Genomic DNA, 25,742 nt, shown 5'->3' with positions numbered 1-25,742 from the left:
CGAGTGCCTACACAAACGCGGCATATTATCTACAAGTGTGTGAATGTACTGTTTTCTGTCCTTGAATTGGCAAAATAACACATCATCGTGCATTGCAACGCTATTGTTTTATTATACAGTTAGCAATAAAATATTTTGGAATCAATTCAACATGCTATATGGTCGCTAAAACTGCAATGGAGATGACTTTGACTTTAGAGTACAATTAGGAATAATGCATGTGGTGTTAGGAGGTTACGGTAATAATTTATCCAACACATATTTAAACAAATAAAATATTCTATTATATAATAATAGATATGGTTAAAATAATATTAATGTAATATTTATACAAAGAAATAAAAATAAAACACACATATATAGTGCAAAAATTAAAATTAGTCATCACATTATTCCATTTAAAGCTTTTGGTGAGCTTGAGTTTAGTTCCTGCATAGGCACTATTGGTGGCCGTTTATAATTCGATTCATCACTATCATGTATCAATGGGGACTGCGAGGAATACTGCCTGTTTTTACCATTGACACCATTTGTGTATTTGATATCATGTCTAAAAAAAAAGGATGTTAAAAGTTATTCTAAATTTGTCTGAAATGTACAATTCAATATATTAACCTTTCTGAATGTGGAGGTTGTTCTTTGCTGTTTGTCTGAACAAGAGTGATGACTTTTAACAACTTGGTGACCGTATTGTCTAAGTCAATTACTTGGTCTAAGAGATCAGCATCTGGTGCTCGGAAGTCCTCTAAAAATTCAAAGTCAAAGTTTCCAGTGTTAGCATTGTTCATGCTCAACTCCAATTGTTGTCTGGCAACTATGGCCTCTGACAGATTATTCAAGGATTCACTTTCGGCCGATTGTAAATCACTACAATCTAAAACCAAAGAAAAAAAAACATAAATATTATCATATTATTGACCTCTTAATAAAATTAATACAATAATTTCATTTAGTTAATTTTATAAAATGAATACCGTCTAAGGAATCAGTTTGTGATAATAGATCACCAGTTGATCCGTTTCGTTTACTAACGGGAGAATATGTTTTCTGTAGTTCTTTCATAGATTCTGATGTTTGTAGACGTTTCATAGGGGGATTAATAGGAGATTCTCGTGAATTTGTGCTAGCTAAACAATAATTATTAATTAGGTACAGATTTAGATTAAAGAAAATAAAGAAATGTATAAATTATTATATATAATATTTACCTGCAAGGTTTTTATCAAATTTCCCTTTATGCCAGTTAGTTGGTGCTGATTTAATGGCAGAAACAATAGCAGACATAAGGCTTTTTGAGTCAGACTTATTTGATGAACCATTAAGTTGTTCAGAATCACTGCTGCTGTCTCCATTTGTGTATGCTTCATTAAAGTATACTTCATCCTAGAAATAAAAATGTTTAGGTAGAAAATAAATATTTAAATGACAATAAATTAGTTAACTTTCAATAATTATAAAAAGTACATACTTCGATATCAACTTCTGAAATGGAATAGGATTTGACAAGTTTATCTAAAAGTGCATCGAGACGACTGCCTAATCCACATAGACCTACAACAGCACTTGACACAGTCGTTTCTTGCTGTTGTAACAATTCACGACTTTTATTTTCCATAACCCGCATTTTTGCTTGTAATGACAAATTCTCTTGTCTTCGTTGTTCAGATATCCGTACTAAATGTGTACATTGCTCCATAGTTTTAGAAGCTTCTTTTCCTTTTATGGCCAACTGTTCTTTATAATCCTTGACCTGCAATAAAAACCATTCATAAGATTAAAAATTTAAAAATTTAAAAATTATTTTATTGCACAGATTATGGTCACAACATTTTACATTTGCAATCTCCATGTTTTCATTAATAATAATAATATAATTGATTAATACTTGTTAGTTGTTGAAAGCAATAAATTATAACATTATAGACAACATACTTCTTTTTCTAGTTCCTTAATTGTGTCTGATAGCATAGTCTTCTCAGCTTGTAAAAAATCTTGAATTTCTGAGGATTCCATTTCAGAGGCTTGATTGGCTTGCAAAAGTGATTTTTGAGCCGCATAGCTCTTTTCCAAATCCTATAATAGAAATTAATACCAAAATGTTAATAAATATGATGAATATTTTAATATATTTTGCAACTTACTTTATGTAAAGAAGTACAAAGAGTCTTAAGGTGGTTGAGTTCTTTTTGCTGTTCATTGATCACTGAGGAAGTGGTTGCCACTTGATTTTCCAATATTTCTAAGATATTTGAGGGTGTAGGATCCAAACAATCTAAAAAAAAATTACATAATCGTTTAACATAAAATTTTTAAAACATAAATAATACACAAATATTACTATTTATTTGAAAAATGTTGCATAGTCGTAGACTATAAGCATCAATTTGTCTACATGTGTCCAAATCATCATGATTCAGCCGTTCTTGTAAATTTTTAAGGCACTCTTGTTGTTCATTGATTTTTTTTGTTTTACAGTCTAATTGTTCAGTCTTTTCCTTTAGCTCAGTCTCAAGTGCATTGATCCTTTTTTCCACTAAATCGACCTAAATAATGATGAATACGTAAAATAAATTAGAAAATGTTTACAGAAAACGATAATAAAGTGATACACATGTACGAGAGAACCAACCTGTACTTCAGCGTCATTAGTTTCAACCCTGTTTTCAATCGGATGCAATATACTACCCGATAGGACTTTGGTGATATCTTCGCCAGTCAGGCAAGTCTGCGAGCACACCTCGTGGTATATCTTCGTCCTGGCAACAATCGGCGGTGGCCTGGTCGCTTTCGGAAGAGCTGGTTTCACCGGTGATGGGGTACTGGCAGTCATACCGCTACCGCTGCCTCCGACACCACCGCCGTTTAGGTGGGCGAGGGCACCCTGTTCGATGTGCTTTCTCCTCAGACTGGCCGCCCGATTCAGACTGGGTTCTCTGGGCGGCGTGGGGACGACTGCGGTACCGGCCGGCGAGGTGGAAGTAACCGCGAGATTTTCCTTGGACTTCCTCCTCCGCCTGGGCAACGTGGCATACCTGTCCAGCGATTTGACCATGTCGTACGTGCTGACTAACTTCTTGACTGTCGACACCTTAGACTGTTTGGCCGCTGCGTTTAGGTCGGTTTTCTTCGGCGGTTCAGCTCTGGGCGGACTATTTCTGGCCGTCTCAAAGTGGAACGACGACGACATGCTACTTGGTAACTTGCACGGCTGCCGCTCAGCGGACCTGCGCCAAGTCGGCGTGGACGGCCTGCTGTAGCCAACAGCCGAGGTCGGGTAACAGGGCAACGAGGACGGACCGCCGGTTTCGGTCGGGCTGAACGGGCCCAGCGGGCTCTTACACGGGTCGTAACAACCCGACGCCAAGCTCGAGTCACATGACACTGCCGGCGTCACGTCCACTCCGCTGTCGCTACCACAACCACCCGCGGCTTCTTCGACGTTCAAGTTCAACTGCACCTTGGCGGGTATTTCATCGATTGCAGCGGCGACGGTGGAAGCAGCGATCTCGCCGTCCATGATCGAAATTGGAAATTCTAAAAACGTAATATTATTATATTATTATTATGAATGTTATTATTACGGAGCCAGAGACGTCGTTCGATCGTAAATCACCAAAATAGGTTTATATTATTTAACCTAAATACGCGTGGGAGAAACGCAAACGTCCATTTCGGACAACGTTTTCGGCACGCGTCCGCCACGCGTCGCAGTGGTATACTATTGCTTTATATCATTTTATAATATAGAAAATGCGTTTAGTAATTTACAAGCCATGTGTGTATGTGTGTGTGTGTATGTCGAACAGCTGACGAGTAGAAGTGTAGGTTCGCGGTCGCGAGGAGGGGCGATATCACCGCCACCACCCTGTTGAATAGGGGAGTTGCCACGGCAACTCGTCTTCGTGCCCTTGGGCATTGCTCGACAACGTGATATTTCACGTTCGTATAGCACGCGGTAGCTAGACTACAATAATATACATGTATGAACGTGTATAATAGGGTATACGTTAATGTAAGTACGCGTACTTCGCAGGGGTGTACCTACTGTATGCGACGTTCAGTTATGACGGCGTGACGAGTTTGGCGGGAAATCCACATACACCCCTCTAAGGAGGGTGGTAGCGGCGGTACAGGTCGCACTGCTGCTGCTGCAGACCCGACGGCATATTTTGTGCGTATTTTAACAATGATATAGATCGTCACGAGAAATCACAGTGTCTTGGACTATGTGATATGCGCCCCCGAGTTGTGCATTTATATTTGAATGTTGTTTTGTTTTCAATTTCAACGCGCCTCGGAGAACGAACGGGTTGTATAAATTAGAATAAATTTTATCATTACAATATGCCACGGGCAAGCCGCTGACGAGAGGTTGCCTACAGCGCGGCTGCGGCAATTCGTCCATTATCGTTGTTTTTTTTCTATGGCGCGCTCGCGTTTATTCGCGAACGGACCGATTGTTTTGATCGTCTGTGGAAAGAGAGAGTTCGACGATTGTTTTACAAACACTATAATAGGATTGAAAAATACATCTACCTCCTATCCGAGGTCAAATCGGATGCGACGTAAAACCTATTTAAATAAATTAAACGAGTTTTTAAATAGTAGTTTTGCTTCGCGAGAAATATTATAATATTTAATTATGTGTATTCCATAATTTCTTTATTTTTAAAATATAACTGATTTTATATCAAATAAAAAAAAACATTACGATTTTAGTATTGACGGCGTTTTATATAAATATAAATGGCTTAAGAATGCCTATGAAAAAAGATCGATAACCAATAAAACGAATAATAATAATAAAAAAAATATATAAAAGTTTCGACGGTAATAAACTATAATAACGTATACGTTATATGAACGCATTCATCTATAAGTGTTTATACGAATTTATACGGAAAAAACCGATGCGAATAAAAAAATTTAACCGCGAAACAAAAATGTATTTGGTTCAAACAAAGAGAACTACGAATACCTACACCACCTGTCAAATTTCTCGATTTAGGTGATTCATTATAATAGCCGATTTAAAATAATAACGTAGAGTAATTGTGTATACAAGTAGTCTGTAGGTAGGTCATTAGTCCGTCAAAAGTGTATAATACAATAATAATAATAATAATAATAATAATAAAATAAACTTTGGCTCCGAATGTGATTCTGTCACGCGGAGAAACGTTAGACGACAGTGAAATGTGAGGCCTTCGTCGGTGTAATATATATATATCACATCAGTTAGGACTATATTATTGTTATTATACCCCACACCGTATTGGAAAATGTACGAACGCGTTGTGTGTTCGTTCTATAATACTGTATACACCTACATTATGTTTTTTTAAAACAATATAAAAACGGAGCTTCGACGCACGGTACAACACACTTTTGTCATAGTTTTTATTTATTTTTCTGGCTTCTATATAAATCACACGATACGACCTATGGGCAATAAAAACTCGAGATATCGGTTTCCTTTTACGCATATATAAGGCAGCAGCGATGTTGGTAGGAGAAACTAGGTGGCATAATGTACTGTACAATGATTTACAATTTCTAGTGACATAGTCACGATATAACGGGAGACCTATATGAGCAGAATTAATTCTAATGTTTTTTTCGTCGCGAGAAAAGGACGTATACCCCATCGCTGTAATAATAGCGTCACAATATTGATGTTTAAATAGCCGATAAATCGCTATAGTATAGTATAGTGATCGCTTACTGTAAAATACGTATAATATAAATAGCGTGATTTATTGTAACGTGTACAATATATTAATATAGGTACACTGCATAAAAGTTTAACATCATTGGCTGTATTGTGTACTATGATTGCACACCCCCAAACATACAGCCGCGATGACGATAAAAATAAAGAACCACGTTGTTTATATTATTATATTACATGCGTATACATATATTATGTTGTTTTCCTGCATCCAAAAACGGGTATCGAGGAAACGCGTGTACGGTATAAGGTATATAATATACATTTATCATAAATTTGCTTAAATATATACGTGGTACGTGTCACGCGGTATATATAAATAAATTTGGCACGTGAATAACCGATCTCTGCCAATACAACGGAATTGATATATGCTTTTACAGCAGGCTTGAGTCGCGTGTCCGATGCTAATCTCGACACCACGGCGGTGGAGGTGATGGTCCAGACAACCGCGCATGCGTCATCACAATATTATGATTGTTTTATTTCCGGTACTATGTGCTCAGTCTTGCTACATATAAAGGCACGAATAAGCGGAAAAAATGCAAGAAAAATAAAATAAAAAGTTTAAACCAACATGGAAGGGGCGCGGTAGGATTTTTTTTTTAATTAAATTTATTAATGTTTTATCGAAAGATACCTATAAATATATGCATATATGCAAAGATACGAGTATATGCATCATAGACAAGTTTTGGTTTTGCATTCTTATTTTCCTATGCAGTGTCTCACTGTGTTCTTGACTATAACATATTTGAAATACAATTATGAGAAATTATAATACTGCAATTTTTAAGGGTCACAATAATTTAATCATTTATAAATAAATATATGTATTCGTGTTTCTTAATCTACGTGAAAGTAGATCATTTTTTTATTTAAACATATGAAATCAAGAATGTTACTTTATAAGTAAGCTAAATAGTTTTCGAGATAGTTTTATCCTCAAATAAATCCATATCATTTTTAACGAATTTTAATTATTCAAAATAGAATTTTCCATTATTTACATAAACTCTCAAAAAATACTTTGAAATATGGATTTTTTTGTGTTTATATAGTTAAAATATGTAATAATATGAAAAAATGTAAAACATTATTTGTATCAATATAAGTTAAATTTGTGGATATCACAAATTTACAAACCACATTTGTAAAATAACGACGTAATAGAAACATATCAGAACATAAAAATTCTAGCCCCAAAACGTAGGTAAACATTATACTTTCAAGTATATAAGAGTATATAGGTAGGACTCGCTGATATGGGTATAGCATTATAGCAGTATATTTTATATACGGGCACAACTTTACTATACAGTAATACATATGTGATATGTATAAATGATACAGTTTACATCCTCTGTATGAAGAAAAGTTTAAATCTATTGAGGGCTTGAGCCGCAAAAATCTGGAGTTGTGTAGCTCAAATTACAAAGACAATAATATATTATAAAGCCGTACAGAAGAACTTGGGTGTTGTATGTCATAAAAACACCCCGTATACACACACATTAGAAGTGACCACACATACACACATTGATCATCATCATCATTACCGAACAGACATTATTTTGCAATTTGTCATGTGATTGTCAGTCGCCGTAAACACTCGGTATCCCTCGCGAGTGCCACCTACCGATCGGTAGACGCGCATTTATCGCATTCGCCAATAACGCTAATGAACCGTAAACAAACCGTAAGGAGTAGGTAGGCGATACTATATATATAGGTGAATACTGTACACACATACACCACAAACGCACTCCATCGCACATCGTATTTTTTTTTGTCCCGTATAGAATAGAGTATAAAAGTTTTCTCGCTAACACACGTAGCAGTTCGTCTAACTCGACCCGTTTTGACGATTGAAACGATCGAGTACTTACCTATCATTATAATATCGCAATAACGCACTTATGCTATATTATTATTATGTTATTGTGTAGGACGAGAACGAACGGGACGATAAAATTGGCGAGCAAAACAGCCGAGATCGTGAGTTTATAAGGTAGAAAAGAAAACGCATTATGTGCGTACCGATATGCGTTGGCCGTGTACAATAGTTAAACGCCGCGGCCTTATTGCAGTTACGTGTCGCAACTATACGTATAAACGGAATAACTAGACCGGAAAAAGTAAACTTTCAAAAATCAATAACATACATTATGCGTTTACAACTGCTGTACATATCACTTCTCCTCAACCAGTGGCGTATTTAAGGAAGCAATAGGTGTATAGCACTCCCCCTCATAGAAACTGCATAGCTTTGGTGTATTTTTACGTATTCGCATGATTATACATATAATGAAAATATATCTAATTAGCATTAAATAAAATAAATATTTATGTAATTATTTTTAAAGGTTCGGATATTAATGTAAATAGTAAATATATATTTAAATACTGCGAATTTATAAATTAATTCATGTGAGAAAATTCTTACTGATGATATTGCAATAATAGTTCGTTTCAAGATTTTTAATACAATAATAAGTCATATCTATTTATTTTTATATAATTCAAGATAATTCCATTTTCCCTAAAATATTTATATAATTTTGTTATTATACGTATATATTTATAAACTTATTAATTAAAAAAAAAAAAATCAAGATGTTAAACAATGCGTGACGTCGAAGGGAAAAACTGTATCAAAAGATGTATTAAAAAATTATAATATGTCCTCCCACCGACTGAACACCAGATTTCTCACTAAGACCCACGACGAGAATATAGGTACACGTTTGAATTTTTCCTGTGCTCTAAGACCACGCGATCGTTGCAATCCATTATAATTTTAAGCGCGAATTGCACGAATCAATCGTTTGTGTCTCGTATGTCGTTGTACAGCACAATAATACTATATTATTATAAGTATAACATTATTTATTGTTATAATATATATTTTACATTTTTTAAACATCGGAACACTTCCAACGCTTTTAAATTGCGGCGCTCAATTATAACGTTACGACGCTAACATATACATATATAAGTATTAGTATGTATGGGGGTAATGACCTATTATCCACGAACCAGATCCGCCTACGGTTTTTCTTTTAGATTTAAAATGTGTGAGCAATGTATATGATGTGCTCCGTGGGCTACATAACCGTTTTATGTATGGGACGTCATCGATGAATGGTTTATGGTTTTTAACGGGTAGACAGTAGACGACAGTTTGGCTGGTGGGCAACGCATAATCATTATTATTACTTCAGTGCATAGTCCACGTATCTTGTAGTGGGTTTCACAACATTTTTCATCGCCGATAACAAAATTTATTTTAGACAGAATTGAAAAATTTAAATTAAATAAACCACTGTTTACCGATAAACATCATCATAATACATTGCAGCTCTACACTATAAATATTATACTAAACTATGGCAGATTAAAATATGAAACTAATTACTTTTTATACTTCTATAAACCAACGAATTAGTTTTGTTTAATTTTCTACGAGCAAAATCCCAACAATAAAATAAGTATTTATAAATAGGTAGGTAGGTAGGTAGGTACATTATAATATTATCATACGATTATGTTTTTTTTTTAAATTATTATTATTTGTTTGTTGGCTGGCTGCAAATGAAATGCTAAAAATATTTCATTAAGTTCATGACTTTTCTTGCTTTGGCATTCAAAAGTTTGACCAATGACTCTCATGGGAGCTTAATGTATATGTAAAAAAATTACTACAATGGAATCAGATAAACTACTACACCGTATACACACATACACATCGCATGACTGAAATTCATCTGGGACCATATATTACGGCGAATCATTTCTTTTGACATATTATTATAGTGTGTATTATCAATAAAACTGTTAGTACGTGTCCGGAGCAGCACAAGCCATTTCACGGGTGTATGTTTTGTTTTGTTTTGTTTTTTTTTTTTTAATGTCGGGAGTTTTTCGATAGCGATCACTATAAACAAAATCCAACGCCAGTTACTATACTTTCAATAAAAGTTCAAAAAAAGAAAATAAACGCCGTAATTTAAATTAAAACGATCTATAAATGGCATTTCTTTTCTTTTAGTTTATATAATGCCATGCCCAACGATGTTGCGATACATGAAAAAAATTACGAATACCTCCAATAAATATATTATAAGGCTGTAGAGAACACGCGGAGGAGGTTTATTGCAGAAGACCACAGTGTTTTTTTAATATTACCAATAATTTAAATTTTAGTCGTGCATTTTTAAAACAATTGCCAAAATTGCACGGCCGTAACGACTTTTTTCGACATTAATTAAAAACCAAGACTTTAATATTATAATATACACTACCACCACAGAGAATGGAAATTAATAGTGAATCAATGAAAGTATAATATCCTATTTGAAATTCGATCTTTTTATTTTTTTTTTTAATATAGATCTTTTTTACTAGGTTGATAATACAGTACTAAATATATCATATTGGTAAAATTAATTTTAATTTTTTTTTTATCGTAGACGTGAAATATACGTGACAAATGCAAAGCATAAAGAAGAAAAACTATTGAAATGGTTATTTATTTATTTATTTTTTTGGTCGGAACAAAAATGATTATAATTTATATCCCCTGCTGTAGTAAACAGCTGTGCGTCACATGTAATGAAAAAACGCATACGCCGTTGTTCGCATCAACGATATACACTCTATGTCTCTATAATATTATAGCCGATGGAAGTGACCGAATTACACAAGTGATATGTAGACGAAGTTTTATTAAAATTACAATGTATACATGGGTACACTGCACCGCAGGGACGTGGTATGTTTAATACATGTTTTTAATTAAAATAAACAGGATTTTTATTCTTTACAACTAAATTATAGCGTATAGATACAAATACATAAATACACACACACACACATATATATATAAATATATATATATGTATTAGAATACCTATAATGTGTGTAACATTAGGTTTTCGTACTGATGACTACAATACGATTGGAATATACTAATATATATATATAGGTATACTATTATATTATTATGCCCATTGTGTCCAGTGTCTACTGCTGCGGTCAAACCAATAGCAATATATATTATAAGCTGCTGTCGATGTATTACAAAATTATTATTCAACACTAACGATTTAGTATTTTCTTGGCCTATACACTGAACAACTGCGTATACATTTTAGAGTAAAACAGCAGGATCATATCTAATATAAAGTATATTGTTTCGTCAAAATTAAATCAAATATATTCTTTCGTCATTTCATAAGAACCGATTGCTATTATACAACCCGCGCATATTACATAAATATATATTATGTACCTATATGGCGTATAATATAAGCACAATTATTCAGTATTTATAATCGGTTGTTTAGATAATACACGCCAGTTTTATTAGTAAAGTCAACAACAGATTCGAATTAATATAATATTATTGGTCGTAGCTGCACAATATAATATTTTATATATACAGCAACAGATCCGTATACATTATTACGTATGTGTAAAAACCCGCTGGAACTCTCTCGGCGTGCGTCTCCTTAAAAGGGTGGAATAATAAAAAAAAAACACGAATCTTAAAACGATTCCGCTCTAACTGTACACACACAATGTAAACGTATACTGTCACGCAGACACACACACACACACAAAAGTGCGCGTTGAACTGAATACATGTCCTGTGATTCGACGTCGACGTCCAATCGGACTATGCGGAGCACAAATCACATCACCGCCACAGCTGACTGTAGTTAATTTACTATGCCGCGGACATGGTGGCATTTCAATACAGAACGCGATGCCATGTGTAACACACTCACAAATGCGGGTGAGCACGTATCGGCGACATATATTACGTTGTATCTACACGCATATTATGTACTCAGTATGAATATTAGTTACAACGCCTCATTATGACTAATCTCCACTGCCCACCGCGTGAATGACGAGCATGAGTGTAACACCGTATACAATAATGTATCGTGTATAAATAATACTGTATGTTGTTTATGTGTAGTGTATATGTCGCGTGATGGAGGTCATCGGCTGAATATGATAAGATTGCGACGAAAGCCGAGAGAGCCGATGTGTAAACAGTCATCGACAAAATTATTTACACGTACAATATTACTATTAAATATATATTTAACATCGGTATTACGATATTATATTATACACAATAATACATACAGTGTATCTAAGTGATTTAACGATTTAAATAACAATTTAAATGCGAGCAAATTCCAATATAATATATAGTATATACCGAGGACTCACCGGAAATATAAACTTGACATAATATTATGACCACCACCTTTAACATTATATATATATATATATATGCAGTATTGAGTCCTGGCTGCAACCGACGGTAAAATATTTCAATAATGCTACTGGTTGATATTATAATAATGTTTACGAAATGTTATTATTATAATCTGTGTGTGAAACTGACCGAAAATTATTAGATGCCCGGCGGTGACTTGATGGCGCAACATGGCTACAATACAACTATACATATATTACATAATAATTCACTGCTGGTTTGTGTGTATCTTGCGATGGTCGTTATCGAATTTATTTCGACCCCTTGGCGAGTAAGTAAAATGGCCTCGACGCGTGACGGTGTGAAAGTTTTTGGGAGAAAAAGAGAAACAGATTCAAAAGGTCGTTTGGTGGTCGATGGGTCGCAGGCAGGGGGAAGAAGCATCGCCGACAAAAACTAGTGACAGTCGTCGTACAGTCCCTGCAGAGATTCGCTTTTCTTTTTTTATTTTTTCGTCATTTCAAGGTCGGCTACCTGATCTACCGATTTTTTAAGGAAACTCGTAACGTCAGTAAATGTAATAAATAATAATATAATACCGTCGCGATAATGTGATACTGTTAGTCAAAGGCTTAAGTAACCAGTAAAGTACCAACATCTACGCGCTTGTTCTATCCGTGACGTATACTACAGCTGCGTGTAAAACCACAACTGTTATAATATTATATATACACGTATATTATAGAGAAAATAAAAAAATCCAGAGATTTAGGCGTGATTGTGAGTGTGAGAGAGACATGTAGTGAGAGAGTGGAAAAACCGACGTTCTGCCCCGAGCACCGACTCACGCTCGCACCGGCGTTTGTGAACTAAATTGTAATATCGTTATCTTCTCACGGCGTGAGATTTTTTTTCTCATAATATACAGTGTTCACGTTTCTACGTAGGGAACTACTATAGGGATATACAGGATGTTGTCCCGCGAGAATTTACTATTGTCCAAACGATTAGGAAAGAATGGTGTTTACGTTATGAATTCCAGTATCCTGAATTTTCTTGGGACACGATGTATACATTAATATAATAATTATTATCATATACAAAGTACGCCGTTTTCGCGAGATAAACTATAGTCGGCAAAACAAAAGGACGGTGCTAACTAATTACCATTTACCACAAATTGTTGTTATTATAATATTCACGGCGGATTGTATAGAATATATAGATACATGGACGCATAAAACAGTTTAACTGGTTTATTAGCCAGTTCTCCTTGGGACAGACTTGCTTTTGACGATTGAGGCCTCACGAATACAACAAATACGTTCCGTATTACAATAACAAACTCCGAGGAAACATGCACCCGAAATTTAACTAAAAATATTGAACCTATACCTCATCTATCGGTTATCATTATCGTAAAAAGTAGTTATTGCAAGTATGTTATTATTAACAATACTACACCGTGGACCTATATTTAAATATTACATATAGTTAATAGTTATATAGTATTATCTTTCTATGTAATTCGTTTTAATTTTTTTTTTATCATTTATAGTTTACAGCGATCCAACAGTGTTATTTTTTCACGGCGATAAAACATAATATATTTCCACGCGTTAAATCACCAGAAATTCAAAAAAATATTCTTCTCAAAGAAGATAGTGTAATAATTGGTTTTAGTACAGTTTTTAATTTAGAAGCCTACTGTGCGTAGACACAGATTAAAAAACCGCAAAACGTCTTTTTGTCCATAGTGGCCGTCCCATGTTGCACCTAATTAAAAAGTAACTACAACTACTACCGCATCGGACGTGGTAGTCAGACAACAATATAGTTTCGTCGTCTCTGGACATAATTTTCCGACAGCGACTACAGTCTGGTAATAATATGTCTAGCCACGAAAACCGACACCCATTAATTATTATTGTATTTAATATCATACGACATTCAAAATATTAATAGGATTTTATATTTTATATAAAATTAAAAAGTATAAACTAATAACAATCATGTTGTTTCAAGTTATTTACATTTCCGAGAAAACCCGATAAAAGCATACAAGAAAACTCAATATATTTTATCGTTGATATTTGTTTTTTTTTCGCTGTGAGTAAAGGTCATTGTGATAATAATAATTTATGTTATACTATACACTTCTAACCAGGGTATTCAAACAACCTAAATTGTAATTAGTGATGCCTGTTATAGGCATATATAATAATTGTGTGTAGATAAAATATAGATCATTGATGGCATGGTAATATTACAACAATTTGGCATTATACCCGTAAGTAATGAATGACCAACAAAACATAACTGTAAAACACTACAATGTCCTATATTATTGAACATATAGCCTATTAAGGGGCTAAATCTTATACAATTTAAATAGACAACATATAAGTAATTTAGTTTTGACGATATGAATTTTAAAAACCTTGTTCTGAAAAAAGAAGGCCAATTATTAATAATGAATGCAATTATAGTTCACAATATTGTAAAGAATATAATGAATAATGTTTTCTCATAAATTAATATTTCATTATAGTTACACAAGGAACATATAATGTATTAATAATGATTTGAATAAAACTATTAATATTTCATGTGTTTAAAATTTTCACAAATATTTTACCACTGAGAGAGGATACAATAATAAAGAATATCGCAATGAACCCCTTCCCTTTAATACAGAACTAAAATTTAAATTTGATTTTCGGTATATTCTTGCAAATCAATAATAATGATTTAAAATAGAACAAAATTTGTTCATGTTTAATGTATACCCGCTGGCTATACTGGCTACTTTTTGCACTGGACAGTAATTTAAAACGATAAACCCTAGATTTAATGTAAAGTCTATATACCTAAATTAAATAAGAATAATAAGATATCATAAAAGTACTATGTTGTTTTTCGAATATAGTCATAATAGATACAAGATACGTTAAAAAAATAGGTTATGGGTGTTACATAATTATAATGATAGACTATTAATTCGATAAGCTTCTTTTGTGTAGGAGTATAGAGATATACATATTGTATTTTACTCAACTATATATGTACATATTTACAAAAAGCATTGTAAAAATTTGAAAAATTAATCAATCTTTTTAGAAAACGGTGTCTTCAGGTCTCAGCAGGTGTAACCCAATGAATAATGTTATTTGTTTTGTTCGTCGTTTTTTGAAATATTCGATATTTGTTTAATACACGTACGTAGTATATCTGGTTTGGCAAAGACACATTTTTACTTCCTATAAGTAAAACGAAAAGCTGTCGAAATGAGAGCAATCTTCTCGCCAAACAATTCAGAATACAGACTCTCAATCGCAGCGACATAACCATAAATTATGTCATACAACAACTATACTCGATATGGATGTAATATCAACGTTAAATCGTGTTTCTCTGATCCATGATTCCGTTTTGTTCTACTGGATTTTAACTGTGGTTTTACAGTTTACCGCGCTGAGAAGGAAATAAAATGATTTTTTGGAATATGCCCAAATACTTGGATGGGGGGTGAGAAACTAAATTTGATGAGCTGTTCTTTCCGCGACGTCGGACTAATTATCTTCGTGATTGTGTCTTTTTGGTGAGTCGATATAACGACAAAAGTGCACTATATTTTTTTCTTCTCTATCCACATTTATATATACAACACACAGAAGACATAAGTTACTTTGCTGATAGACATGGCCGACCAACGTATTCATTAAAAACATCAAACAACCCGTCGTACAGATATTATACAATAATATACATAATGACAATGTTTGATAAATAAAATATTTAAGTGTTTCTGTTTTACATAGGTATCATTTCTAAATAAATTTAACACAAAAATGTAATGTACGCAACTGTGACTTTAGTATTGTTAAAATTAAAATGTGAAGACGTTTATATTTTTAAGGATTTACCTTTGCACAACACAATGCTCTTACTAAAATGTATTAAATTTAATGGTATACGTATAATATAAATTACATTATTTATACGAGATAACAACAAACTAAGCTGTTTGGTAATACGTAAATATTATTTAGGTAACTATTAAAGCTTGTTTTCAAAGATAAGTAGATAGGTACCTAAAGTGAGTTACTATACAAATACTGCATTGTTAAAACCGTTGTTCACTTAAGTTCTTAATAAAACAACACACATTATAGATAGATAGTTTGAAATAATGTTAGACACAATGGTTAAACAATTTTCAATATTAATACAAAATCTCGTACAAAATGTTCACGGGATATAAATTATTGCTTCAAATGATATAAACGCATATTTTTCCAACATAACTGAAAGTATTGAATAGGTAGGTACTTTATTTGTATATTTTATACAAAACGCTAAGTTAATTGGGGTGTTAGTGAAAATGACAGCGTACAATGCAACTATTCTTGCATATACCAGTGCGACTGATGATACGTAATACTTGTACCGAGCCATCAACCTAACGATCCACAGCCCATTGAAATTATAGCTAATGGCGCATATAATTTTGTTTATTGTTATCTACAAGCCATTAGCAAATTTCACTAACAAAACATTTATCTCGTTAAAATATTTTTATTTATTAAATATTTACACTTTAATTAGAAAAAAAACGTAAGCAACAGATACGAATTTTAAATCATAGAATATAATATGTAATTTTAAGTTAAGGCACAAGAAAAATAACTCATATGAATGTAAAAGTAACACTAATAAGTAATAACTGTTCTGCAATAAAAAATAAATGAACTCGATACTGATCAGTATAATATATTACGTGTTCACATACAACAATTATTAATTTATGAATGAATTTAATAATGTATGATAAATTACGTAGATAAATCAAACAATATTATTGTCGAGTATGTATTTCTTAAAAAAAAAATAGGTACTTACACGTTACAGATAATATTACACAATGGTATTAAACGTTATGAGTCTATTGGCATTGTAATAAATTTAATAAAAGATGCCTTATAATGTAACACGATGTTTTCCGAAATAAATAGAAAGGTAGCGTGAGGTAAAGTACAACGGAAGGAAATAAAGGTAACTAACTCTAAACATAAGTATAAAAATACGAGTAAACATGAATAATTCGGCATTATAATAAAACGAACAATGCAGCTTATAGTTATTTTTTCACTACATTAAATTCGTTTGAATGAGTTGCAAATCTTAGCTACTAGTTTATAAACCTATAATTTATTTAGATATGTAGTTTTGACAATAATTTTGACTAACAAAATGTTCATAATTTATAAATTATAGTAATTCATAAAACATTGAAATACAATACAAAATTTATTAAATCACAATAACTTATATGCTTTTTGTATTTGTATAATCTATACTCTTTGGGCACAATAACAATATTTGATTTGTGAATATATATACTAACTAACTTAACCCATTAGTGAAAATTGCTACATTATAAAAACTCTCCGTTTAAATAGTAATACATTTAATATAGTAATACGTGATATTGTTTCTAAACTATAAAAAAAATTACATCATGTATGTTTAATACATTATTTTTCTGTATATTATAATATGTGTCATAAATTATCAAATAAACCTTATTAAACGTTTACACTAATAGTGTTATTAATTATAATATTGCAAAAGTCTAAACGAGTATAAATGAGATACGACTTTAAAAACTATTATTAATCTTATTACTATAAGTTATATAACGTATAAGCCATGAAATTACCAATGTATTATCATATAAGTAAGTTTCACATTATATCGAGTAACGCAAACTACTCAAAGTATTAACAATGAATAGAATCGTGTAGCATTTAAATCTCTTGTAAATTTAGATCACATCTTGTTATTTCGTTGTATTTTTTTCAAATAAATTATGTACTTATTAAACAAAAAACTTATACTAGAAACAATTATCTCGAATAAGTGTATACTCGAGTGAATAGTAATAATAATAAATAATGCATACTACATATAGGTACATAAAATAATAATTTTTATTGAATGAAATAGTTTAATAAAATCCATTGGATAGATTTGTATTTAACTAATCAATATTTTGAATAAATTATTAAAAAAATGATAATTTTAATGATTTTGATAATTTTATGCTATATTTTATATATATCGTACATTACATAATATTATTTATTACAATTACAGTATAAAGTTCCATGTAAAGTTGACAAAAAGCAGTTATTTTATATCAAGGTTACAAATGTAATACGTATTATGGAAAAAGTAACCGTCAGACATTTGACGCCCAAACTTGAATGCCATGTACATTAGGGTCATCTTTATATTTGAAGTTTTCAAGAAAATGTCATGAAAAGGGCACTATGGTTGGTAATAAATCATATACCTTAGTACCTTATATGGGTCGGTATAGTCAAAATATAATCAACCCAACAATATTTTATATTTTTTCATTTGAAATTTGAATAGTTCATTTATTATATACATTACTAACTACTGATTAAGTGGATGATGTACTCGAAGGAAGGAATCAACCTAACAAACAACATTAGGAAAATAAAAATCATAGACTTCCACTGTTAACATATGAAAATCAGGAGGGGTACAGCGTACTATAATAATATACTTGAACTCAGAATAGTTTTTTTGCATTTTTATTCAACCATCTGCTAATTTTCTTATCCTTTAAAATGTAGATAACCATCTTTATAATCAGGCATTTACCCAGTGTTAACTGACAAAAATTGAAAACTGTCAACATGAAAAACTAAACAAATACTATATTTGACTAAGTAAGGGCTAAATATTTTAAAGCGATAAGTCTATAGAATATATTACGTGAATAATGAATAAAATCTCAATAAAGCATTAAATCAAACTTTAAAAATACAGGTATTAATAATTGTATATACTATATATTTTACCTATTGTTTATATAATTTATAAAGTATTAGTCAAATATAATCATATTATATTATGTAATATTCATATCTGTATTTTATTCAGTCTACAAGTAAATGAATTGAAAGAAAATAAATGTACAAATCTTAGTTTAATGACAGAAATAAATGTTTAGGCATTTGTATTATCGTTTCTGTAACACGTCATTTACTTTGAAACGGGTTTTCGATTATCCGCATTTCATATAATCTTATAATCTCTGTTCATTACGTCTAGTGTCTACAAACCCCTTTTTTTTTTAAAAACGGTCACATAAAGTTCTTCTGATAAACGTAGAGATTATAAGTTTGAATGAGCGTTAATACAAAAAACACACTTTAAATCAATCAGTTTTACAAAAGTATGATAAACAGATACTTTAAATGATATTTTAAAGCTATACAAGCGCTATAAGAAACAAAAAAGTGCTTGGCATGCTATGCTGAAAATATATTAATTTCATGGTTTTTCATTAATCATTATGAATTAATATTACTAAGTGTAGTGTTTAATCCTTGATAAAATAAATAAAAACAAAAAACATTTTAGATCGAACTATTGGACAATTTTCGACATTATTTAAAACATACAAATTGTATAAACAGAAATAAAATTATTATAACACAGATTTATCAAAAATATTAAATTATTTAAATTTTTAAACATAGAACGTGCATAATGATTGTTATCGACTTGTTAATAAAAACAATAATAATATATTCGATTTTGATAATTTACATTTAAAGTTTTTCGGACCACTATAATTTATAGCTATAACAATATGTGCCTACCAAAAAGCAAATAAATGAGTTTAATTAATGTTTTGTAGGGAAACTGTTCGGAACCGGTTCAGGGGTTGGCATCACTGGACCGTATTTCCTGTGCTGCTGACGCCCGCTGATCAACGGCAAATAATAATAATGATAAAATATAAATTGCTATTCACCGTCGACATCAGTTTAACAGACAAGGGGGTACCCCTTGCGACGTTGCATTTTGTGCACACCAACTGCAGATATATTATTACAACCGAAAATAAAAACCAGGCACGTATTAAAAACAAAATAAATACATCATTCTACAACTATATTTTGTGTACGGTCTTGATTCTAACAATTCAGTAACCATCATTTATTTATTATTGAATACCGATTTGTACCATTTGAATGAGTTATTTGACATTAAACTTTCGATGAAAAACCAATTCCATACTGTTAAAAAACCAAACACGTTTCACGAAACGGTAGGAAAGTGTCGATCACAGTTTGCACACTCCTGGAGTTATAGATTTGTGTACATTCATACTACAACGGAGAATATGGTTTATAATAATAAATATTTTATGTATGTTTAAAAACTTCGTTATAATTGAACTTAACATAATTGCTTCCGGGATTGAAGTTAAACAATAAAAATTTACCCCGTTACTAACTTTTTACTTAAAATGTCTAAAAACAAAAGTGTCATTTGAATAGGTTATTCAAAAAACAAAGTTTGGATATTTTTTATATACGGTTGTAAACAAAATATTAATAAATAAATAAAATTATGTAAGTTTATCAACAATTTAACAGGTAACTTCAGTGTACATAGTACGTTCCCTACCTACAGAAAACATAGGTACATGAAAAACTAGTGCTAGACACGTATCACGTAGAGGAAACAGCCAATTATTGTGACCGTCCTTGGGGCTTTATGGATAATTAACCACCGTGTGTGTGCGCGCCTGTAAACCTATCAGGCAATCGTCAAATAAAATATTAATTAATAACAATACATTATAAATTAGTAAATAATGTTGACTTGCATGACGGACAGGAAAAAAACATTTGTCGTACGGGAAACACATGAGTAACTACGGAATAATAAACAGAGTGAGTGAAAATTAAACTACGAAATTTTTCAATGTATTTTTTAGCAGCTAATTGAATTATTAGTTATAACCAAAAGCAATGTTTTTGTAAGACATTTTGTCAGAAGTTATTTTGAAAATGTTTATAAAATATAAAAATATGAATCTATATCAGTGAACCATTATTTAAAAATAATATAGGTACTCAATGTCAAAAACTAAACAAACAAAATTTAATTACCTATTGTTACTCAAACACACTTATTGAGATGCAATGATATGACGAGACATAATCACACTTATCACTAGTTTAAAAAACTTCAAAATATTTTGACTAGTGATAGCGGTTAAAAAGTTTTAAAATAACCATTATAATTGTTTTAATTTCAGATTTTACTTATTGGCAGGAGATACAACTATATTTTATATTTAAAAAGTTTGGTATTGTAAATAAACATTTTACTTGTTTTTGTAGTACATTTTATAATACGTTGTGATTGCAAAACGCAAAATAAGATAATTGGTATTCGATTTGTATACAACGATTAAGAGGGGTAAAACGTAGAATTGCATAACTTTATACTTGGTTGGTTGGTCATTGCTATAGTAGGGAAATTCGAAAACGGGATAATTGACAATATCCGCTGTTATAAGAGTGAATCAAGTTTTTAATATATTTATAAATTGCTATTTCGTGTATATAAAAATAAATTAATAACATTTGATTACGGTTGACATGATAATTACATAAAAATTGTATACTTGTAAGTATACGACTTGCGAAATAACCAGATATCAATAAATCATATAGGTATTTGCTGTCATAAACTAATTTTTTTTATTATTCCTTGATAAATATTGTAACTAATATTAATAATTAATACTTTTCATAATCCATTCTAAATTAATTATTATAATGGTTGGATGATTATAAATTAATAACTTAAGTTGGGTCGTTAATTCAATTTTTGCTTTGAGATAAATTATATTGGCGCGATTGTTTACATTTTAAATGACACAGTGTATCACTATTTAGATGATGAGTACATTACTACTATTAAACGTATGTGTCGATTATAAATTAGATAGAACGTGTAACTTCAACAGTCATGATTAACCTCGTGATTAATATTTATTGAACATATATAAATATTTTTACACTATAAATGACACTATAAGTGTCATTGATTGTATAATAACCCTTTGAAGTTTTAGTTTTAAAATCATTATTAGTCTTTATTTAGTTATAATCGAGGTTATAATAGTCAATAATTTAGTACTCAGTAATTAGTATCTGAATGAAACAACGTGGAAAATATTTATTTTATTTTTTAAAACAATGTCTTAGACATCAAGATGTTAATATTATTAGGAGGTACTCAGCAATGATGTTTAAATACTTGGTGTATGATTAAAATCGGTTTAAATTTTTATTGGATGTACATCAAAACATAAAAACAAAATTTTTAGATAGGATATACTGATATCAGAAAGTGGTAAAAGTAGCCCATCCTTGACCTAAACTAATATGTTATTTTTTAGCCCTACAGACCGTCCTTCGATTATTATATGATATATAATATCTCGTATGATATTATAACATTTAAACAATTTAAAAACAGAATATGGTTCTCACAATCCTATTGCACACGATAATATTATACTTAGGGAGACCTTCAAAGTTGAAACATAAACTTAAATATTATCATCAAAAAGACAAGAACAGGATAGGCCACTAGTAATTCAAATACTAATAATAGTATTATTTATGAAAACATACAAAGTTGAAAATTGTAGACATGCTAATTGTTAAAACGTTTAAAGAGCTAAAATATTGTTAAGCTGAAAAATTTAGAGATTTTTGTTTTATTAGAATAATGTTAAGTAATTGAGTATATTGTTTACATTATTGTATTCTAATGATATAAATATATAATATGTCTATTGTCCATATAATTATTAACAGAAATGTAAATCTTCCTTTGTTTACTTAAATTATTAGCATAAATAAATAATATAAATAATATAGGTAAATAAAATTATTTGAAATGTTTAAGGTTTGGTTTGAAAGTATTACTTTATTCGATAAAAAAATTAGGATGTAGAAGGATTAAACAAATATGTAGGTAGTTACTCAGAGTGCTGTTGTAATTCTTTCAAATTATGAATTAATTATTATTCTTTTTTTTTAGTTTAAATTAAAAACTATTCACATTTATTTTATAAATTTTTATTCTGTATACAAAATAGGCATGTAGAAAAGTAGCTTATGGTTTTAAAATGAGAGATAAATTTAATTTAAAATTCTTAGAGATTAATTTTAATAAAATGATTAATAGTGCTTACAAAAAAATCGCGTTTATATAATTATTACTATTTTTAAATTGCTATAAGAACAACCTTGTATTAGATTTTCAAGTTTTTTTTGTACCAAGTATGACAAATAAATAGGTGTTAAAAATATTTGTTTTCCTAAAATTGCATATGCTTACAAATAGCTCAAAATTAAGTAGTCTCAATATTTTGAATACACGATCGAGAACAGAAAATAATGTGTGTATGTAACTTTAGTAAAAATGGAAAGTTTCAAGTTTTTAGATACGTCATTCTTAATTACGTTTAATTAAATACATTTTGTCAAAAATTGGTTTTGTGTAAATATTCTCGTTTTTGTGTTTTTTTTTTTTTTTTTGTTCACTTTTGACCTCTTCAAAGCATATCAACTAAATCAAATTTGCTACCAGAAACTACCCTAAAAGTTTTTATTACACCAAAAGGAAATGGTCACAAAAAAAAAACACATTATTGTAAAACTAATGTAGTTAGATAAGTAATGAATATTTCTGGATAGCGCCTACTTGTAGTTTTCTATAAAGCTATAAATACATGTATTTTAATAATCCGCTATTTATTATTAGGTTTTCTAACCCATCAACAACTTCGCCACTTTATAAAAAAAAATAAAAGCATCTTTCAACGATTAAGAAAAACTAAACTAACGAGGAGGAATGAAACAAATTGTATTAGAACAATCGATTATGTACGTATAAGATTTGTTTTCATATCCTGATGTTTAAAATCCAAAATACTGACACGAAAGGAATTCGTGTTAAAATTGTTTAAAACGGTTTTATATTTAGTACAATTTTACTGAAAACAATTTATTTCCATATTAAACAACAAATAATTTAGTTTTAGTTTTTCTCGAATTATTGAGGCAGTATTTCATAATCTTATCGGTAAACAAATTAGTCTTTCCTGTTATTTACAATATTAATTATACATAATATAATCCTATACCTATATCAAACGTATAACGACTCCGATGGTTTATATAAATATAATATTATGGTATACTGTTTGAATCTATTGCATAAAACGTACTTAATACGTAAATAACGTTATCATTATTATGATGAACTTTTAAGTTTTCAGAAGAATCTAATTCTGTTCTGTCTGATTATAATGTTCGGTATACATAGAACATACTAACGCTAATACAGACTTAATAACAATTAGCTCTCCCGTTGTGCGGGTTTTTATATTGGGAACTGACGTTTGGAATGGAAACACAGAAGACACACACACAACCAGAGGTCATTGGCTACACACAACGGACGGCGGCGGCGTGTGTAAATATTTATTACGAGTATAATATAATTCTCCTCGACGCCCGCCCGAGCACCAGCAGCAGCAGCCACCGCCGGACGCGAACGTACTGTCCATATCTATAGCAGTGTACGACGACGTACGTACTCACACACACACATATATACTTAAAAAAAAGAGTACCGTCGGGTTGAAAAAAAAAATCGTTTTTCGTTTTCCCGATGTGCCGAGCTTAGGTGACAACGATTTTCCGCATTTATAAATATTCGACGCGGCGTTATAAAACGTGTTTTCGATTCACTCGGAGGGTACGACTGTGCAGTAGTAGTACTGCAACACGCGCGCGCGTAGTAGGATTCCGTCGGCAGGTAGCGAAAAGAAAAAATGAAAATAATACCACCGGCGAACGCATTGTTGTGTCATTTTACACGGTACGCGCGGTGTGCGCGACGCACGTTGCACGCGGTTATCGCGCACCACAATAATAATAGGTACGACCTCTGCCCCCGCCACCACGCCGTCCGGAGAGACCCGTTGTGCGACATCCCCGAGGCGATATGCGCACCCGACACGCACAATAATACTCGGTATTAGGATGAAAAATGCCATTTGATAAGGGTCGCCGGCGCCCGTTGTTGTTGAATGGACGGCGACGTGATGTTTTCTCGAGATTGCGCCGGCTGTGCGGCCGCAAGGGGTTGGCAAACGCGTTGGTGTCCGAGGACGACGACGACGACGGTGATGATGATAATTGATAACGATAACAATAATACTATCACAGACCGTATTATTGTCGTCGTCGCGTCGTTATTGCGCGCACGCGGGAGAAGAGGAATCGCGGAAATCTGTCTGCGCGGATATCGGTCGGCAGCCACCGGCGACGTGCGGGCGCGCGCGGCTACGGAAATGAAAAGGCCGTCGCGTTTTTCAGTAAATAATAATAACGATAACGATACGCGCGCGGGCAGCGCAATCGTCGTATCGGGCGCTTATCGTTCGGCCGACGGAACGGCGTGAAAGTCGAACGCCTCCGACTCGGCCGGTATTTTCCTATTATTCGCGCCGCTGTTGTGTTGCCTACCGAACGGTAACGCCGCATTTTCCCTCCGTTTTCGACCAAACCGGTCCGCCCGGACCGTTACGTTCGGCCCCGGACGCGTAGGTTTTTTTCGGTTATTTCTGACAACAACAACAACAATAATAAGCGCATCGTGGCAATGCTGTACTGACCTTTGCGTGTTTCCGTGCCGTGTTGTCGTCCGAGAAGTAGCTAATGAATGAATGCGCGACAATGCGAGGCGCGCGCGCGTCGAACACAAACCGGCGCGGCACGTAATCCAACGATGTCGGGTACCGTACGAAACACTGTCGACGCGACGGTTACGCACAGACTGCGTCGG

General features: G+C 32.1%; 1 protein-coding gene across 1 annotated transcript; it reads right to left on the bottom strand.

The window, feature by feature from the left end:
• Window positions 1-261: 261 nt before the first annotated feature.
• On the bottom strand, window positions 262-25,742 carry LOC113560958 (girdin). The gene is made up of 10 exons (XM_026967100.1): window positions 25,573-25,742; window positions 2,630-3,534; window positions 2,339-2,543; window positions 2,142-2,272; window positions 1,933-2,073; window positions 1,469-1,750; window positions 1,209-1,383; window positions 975-1,127; window positions 616-874; window positions 262-550 (listed from the first exon to the last, which is right to left on the bottom strand). The coding sequence occupies exons 2-10, from the start codon at window positions 3,515-3,517 to the stop codon at window positions 385-387; spliced, it is 2,400 nt and encodes a 799-aa protein (XP_026822901.1). The 5' UTR covers window positions 3,518-3,534; window positions 25,573-25,742; the 3' UTR covers window positions 262-384.

Source organism: Rhopalosiphum maidis, chromosome 1 (genome assembly GCF_003676215.2).
Source record: "Rhopalosiphum maidis isolate BTI-1 chromosome 1, ASM367621v3, whole genome shotgun sequence".
Lineage (NCBI taxonomy): Eukaryota > Metazoa > Arthropoda > Insecta > Hemiptera > Aphididae > Rhopalosiphum > Rhopalosiphum maidis.
This window is presented reverse-complemented; position numbering and strand designations above follow the sequence as displayed.

Excerpts from the sequence above, each read along its gene's own strand:
- LOC113560958 (XM_026967100.1), bottom strand. The coding sequence starts at position 3,517 with ATGGACGGCGAGATCGCTGCTTCCACCGTCGCCGCTGCAATCGATGAA. Across the intron at positions 1,384-1,468 it reads TTTCAGAAGTTGATATCGAA|GATGAAGTATACTTTAATGA; the intron begins GTATGTACTTTT and ends TTTTATTTCTAG. Across the intron at positions 875-974 it reads ACAAACTGATTCCTTAGACG|ATTGTAGTGATTTACAATCG; the intron begins GTATTCATTTTA and ends CTTTGGTTTTAG.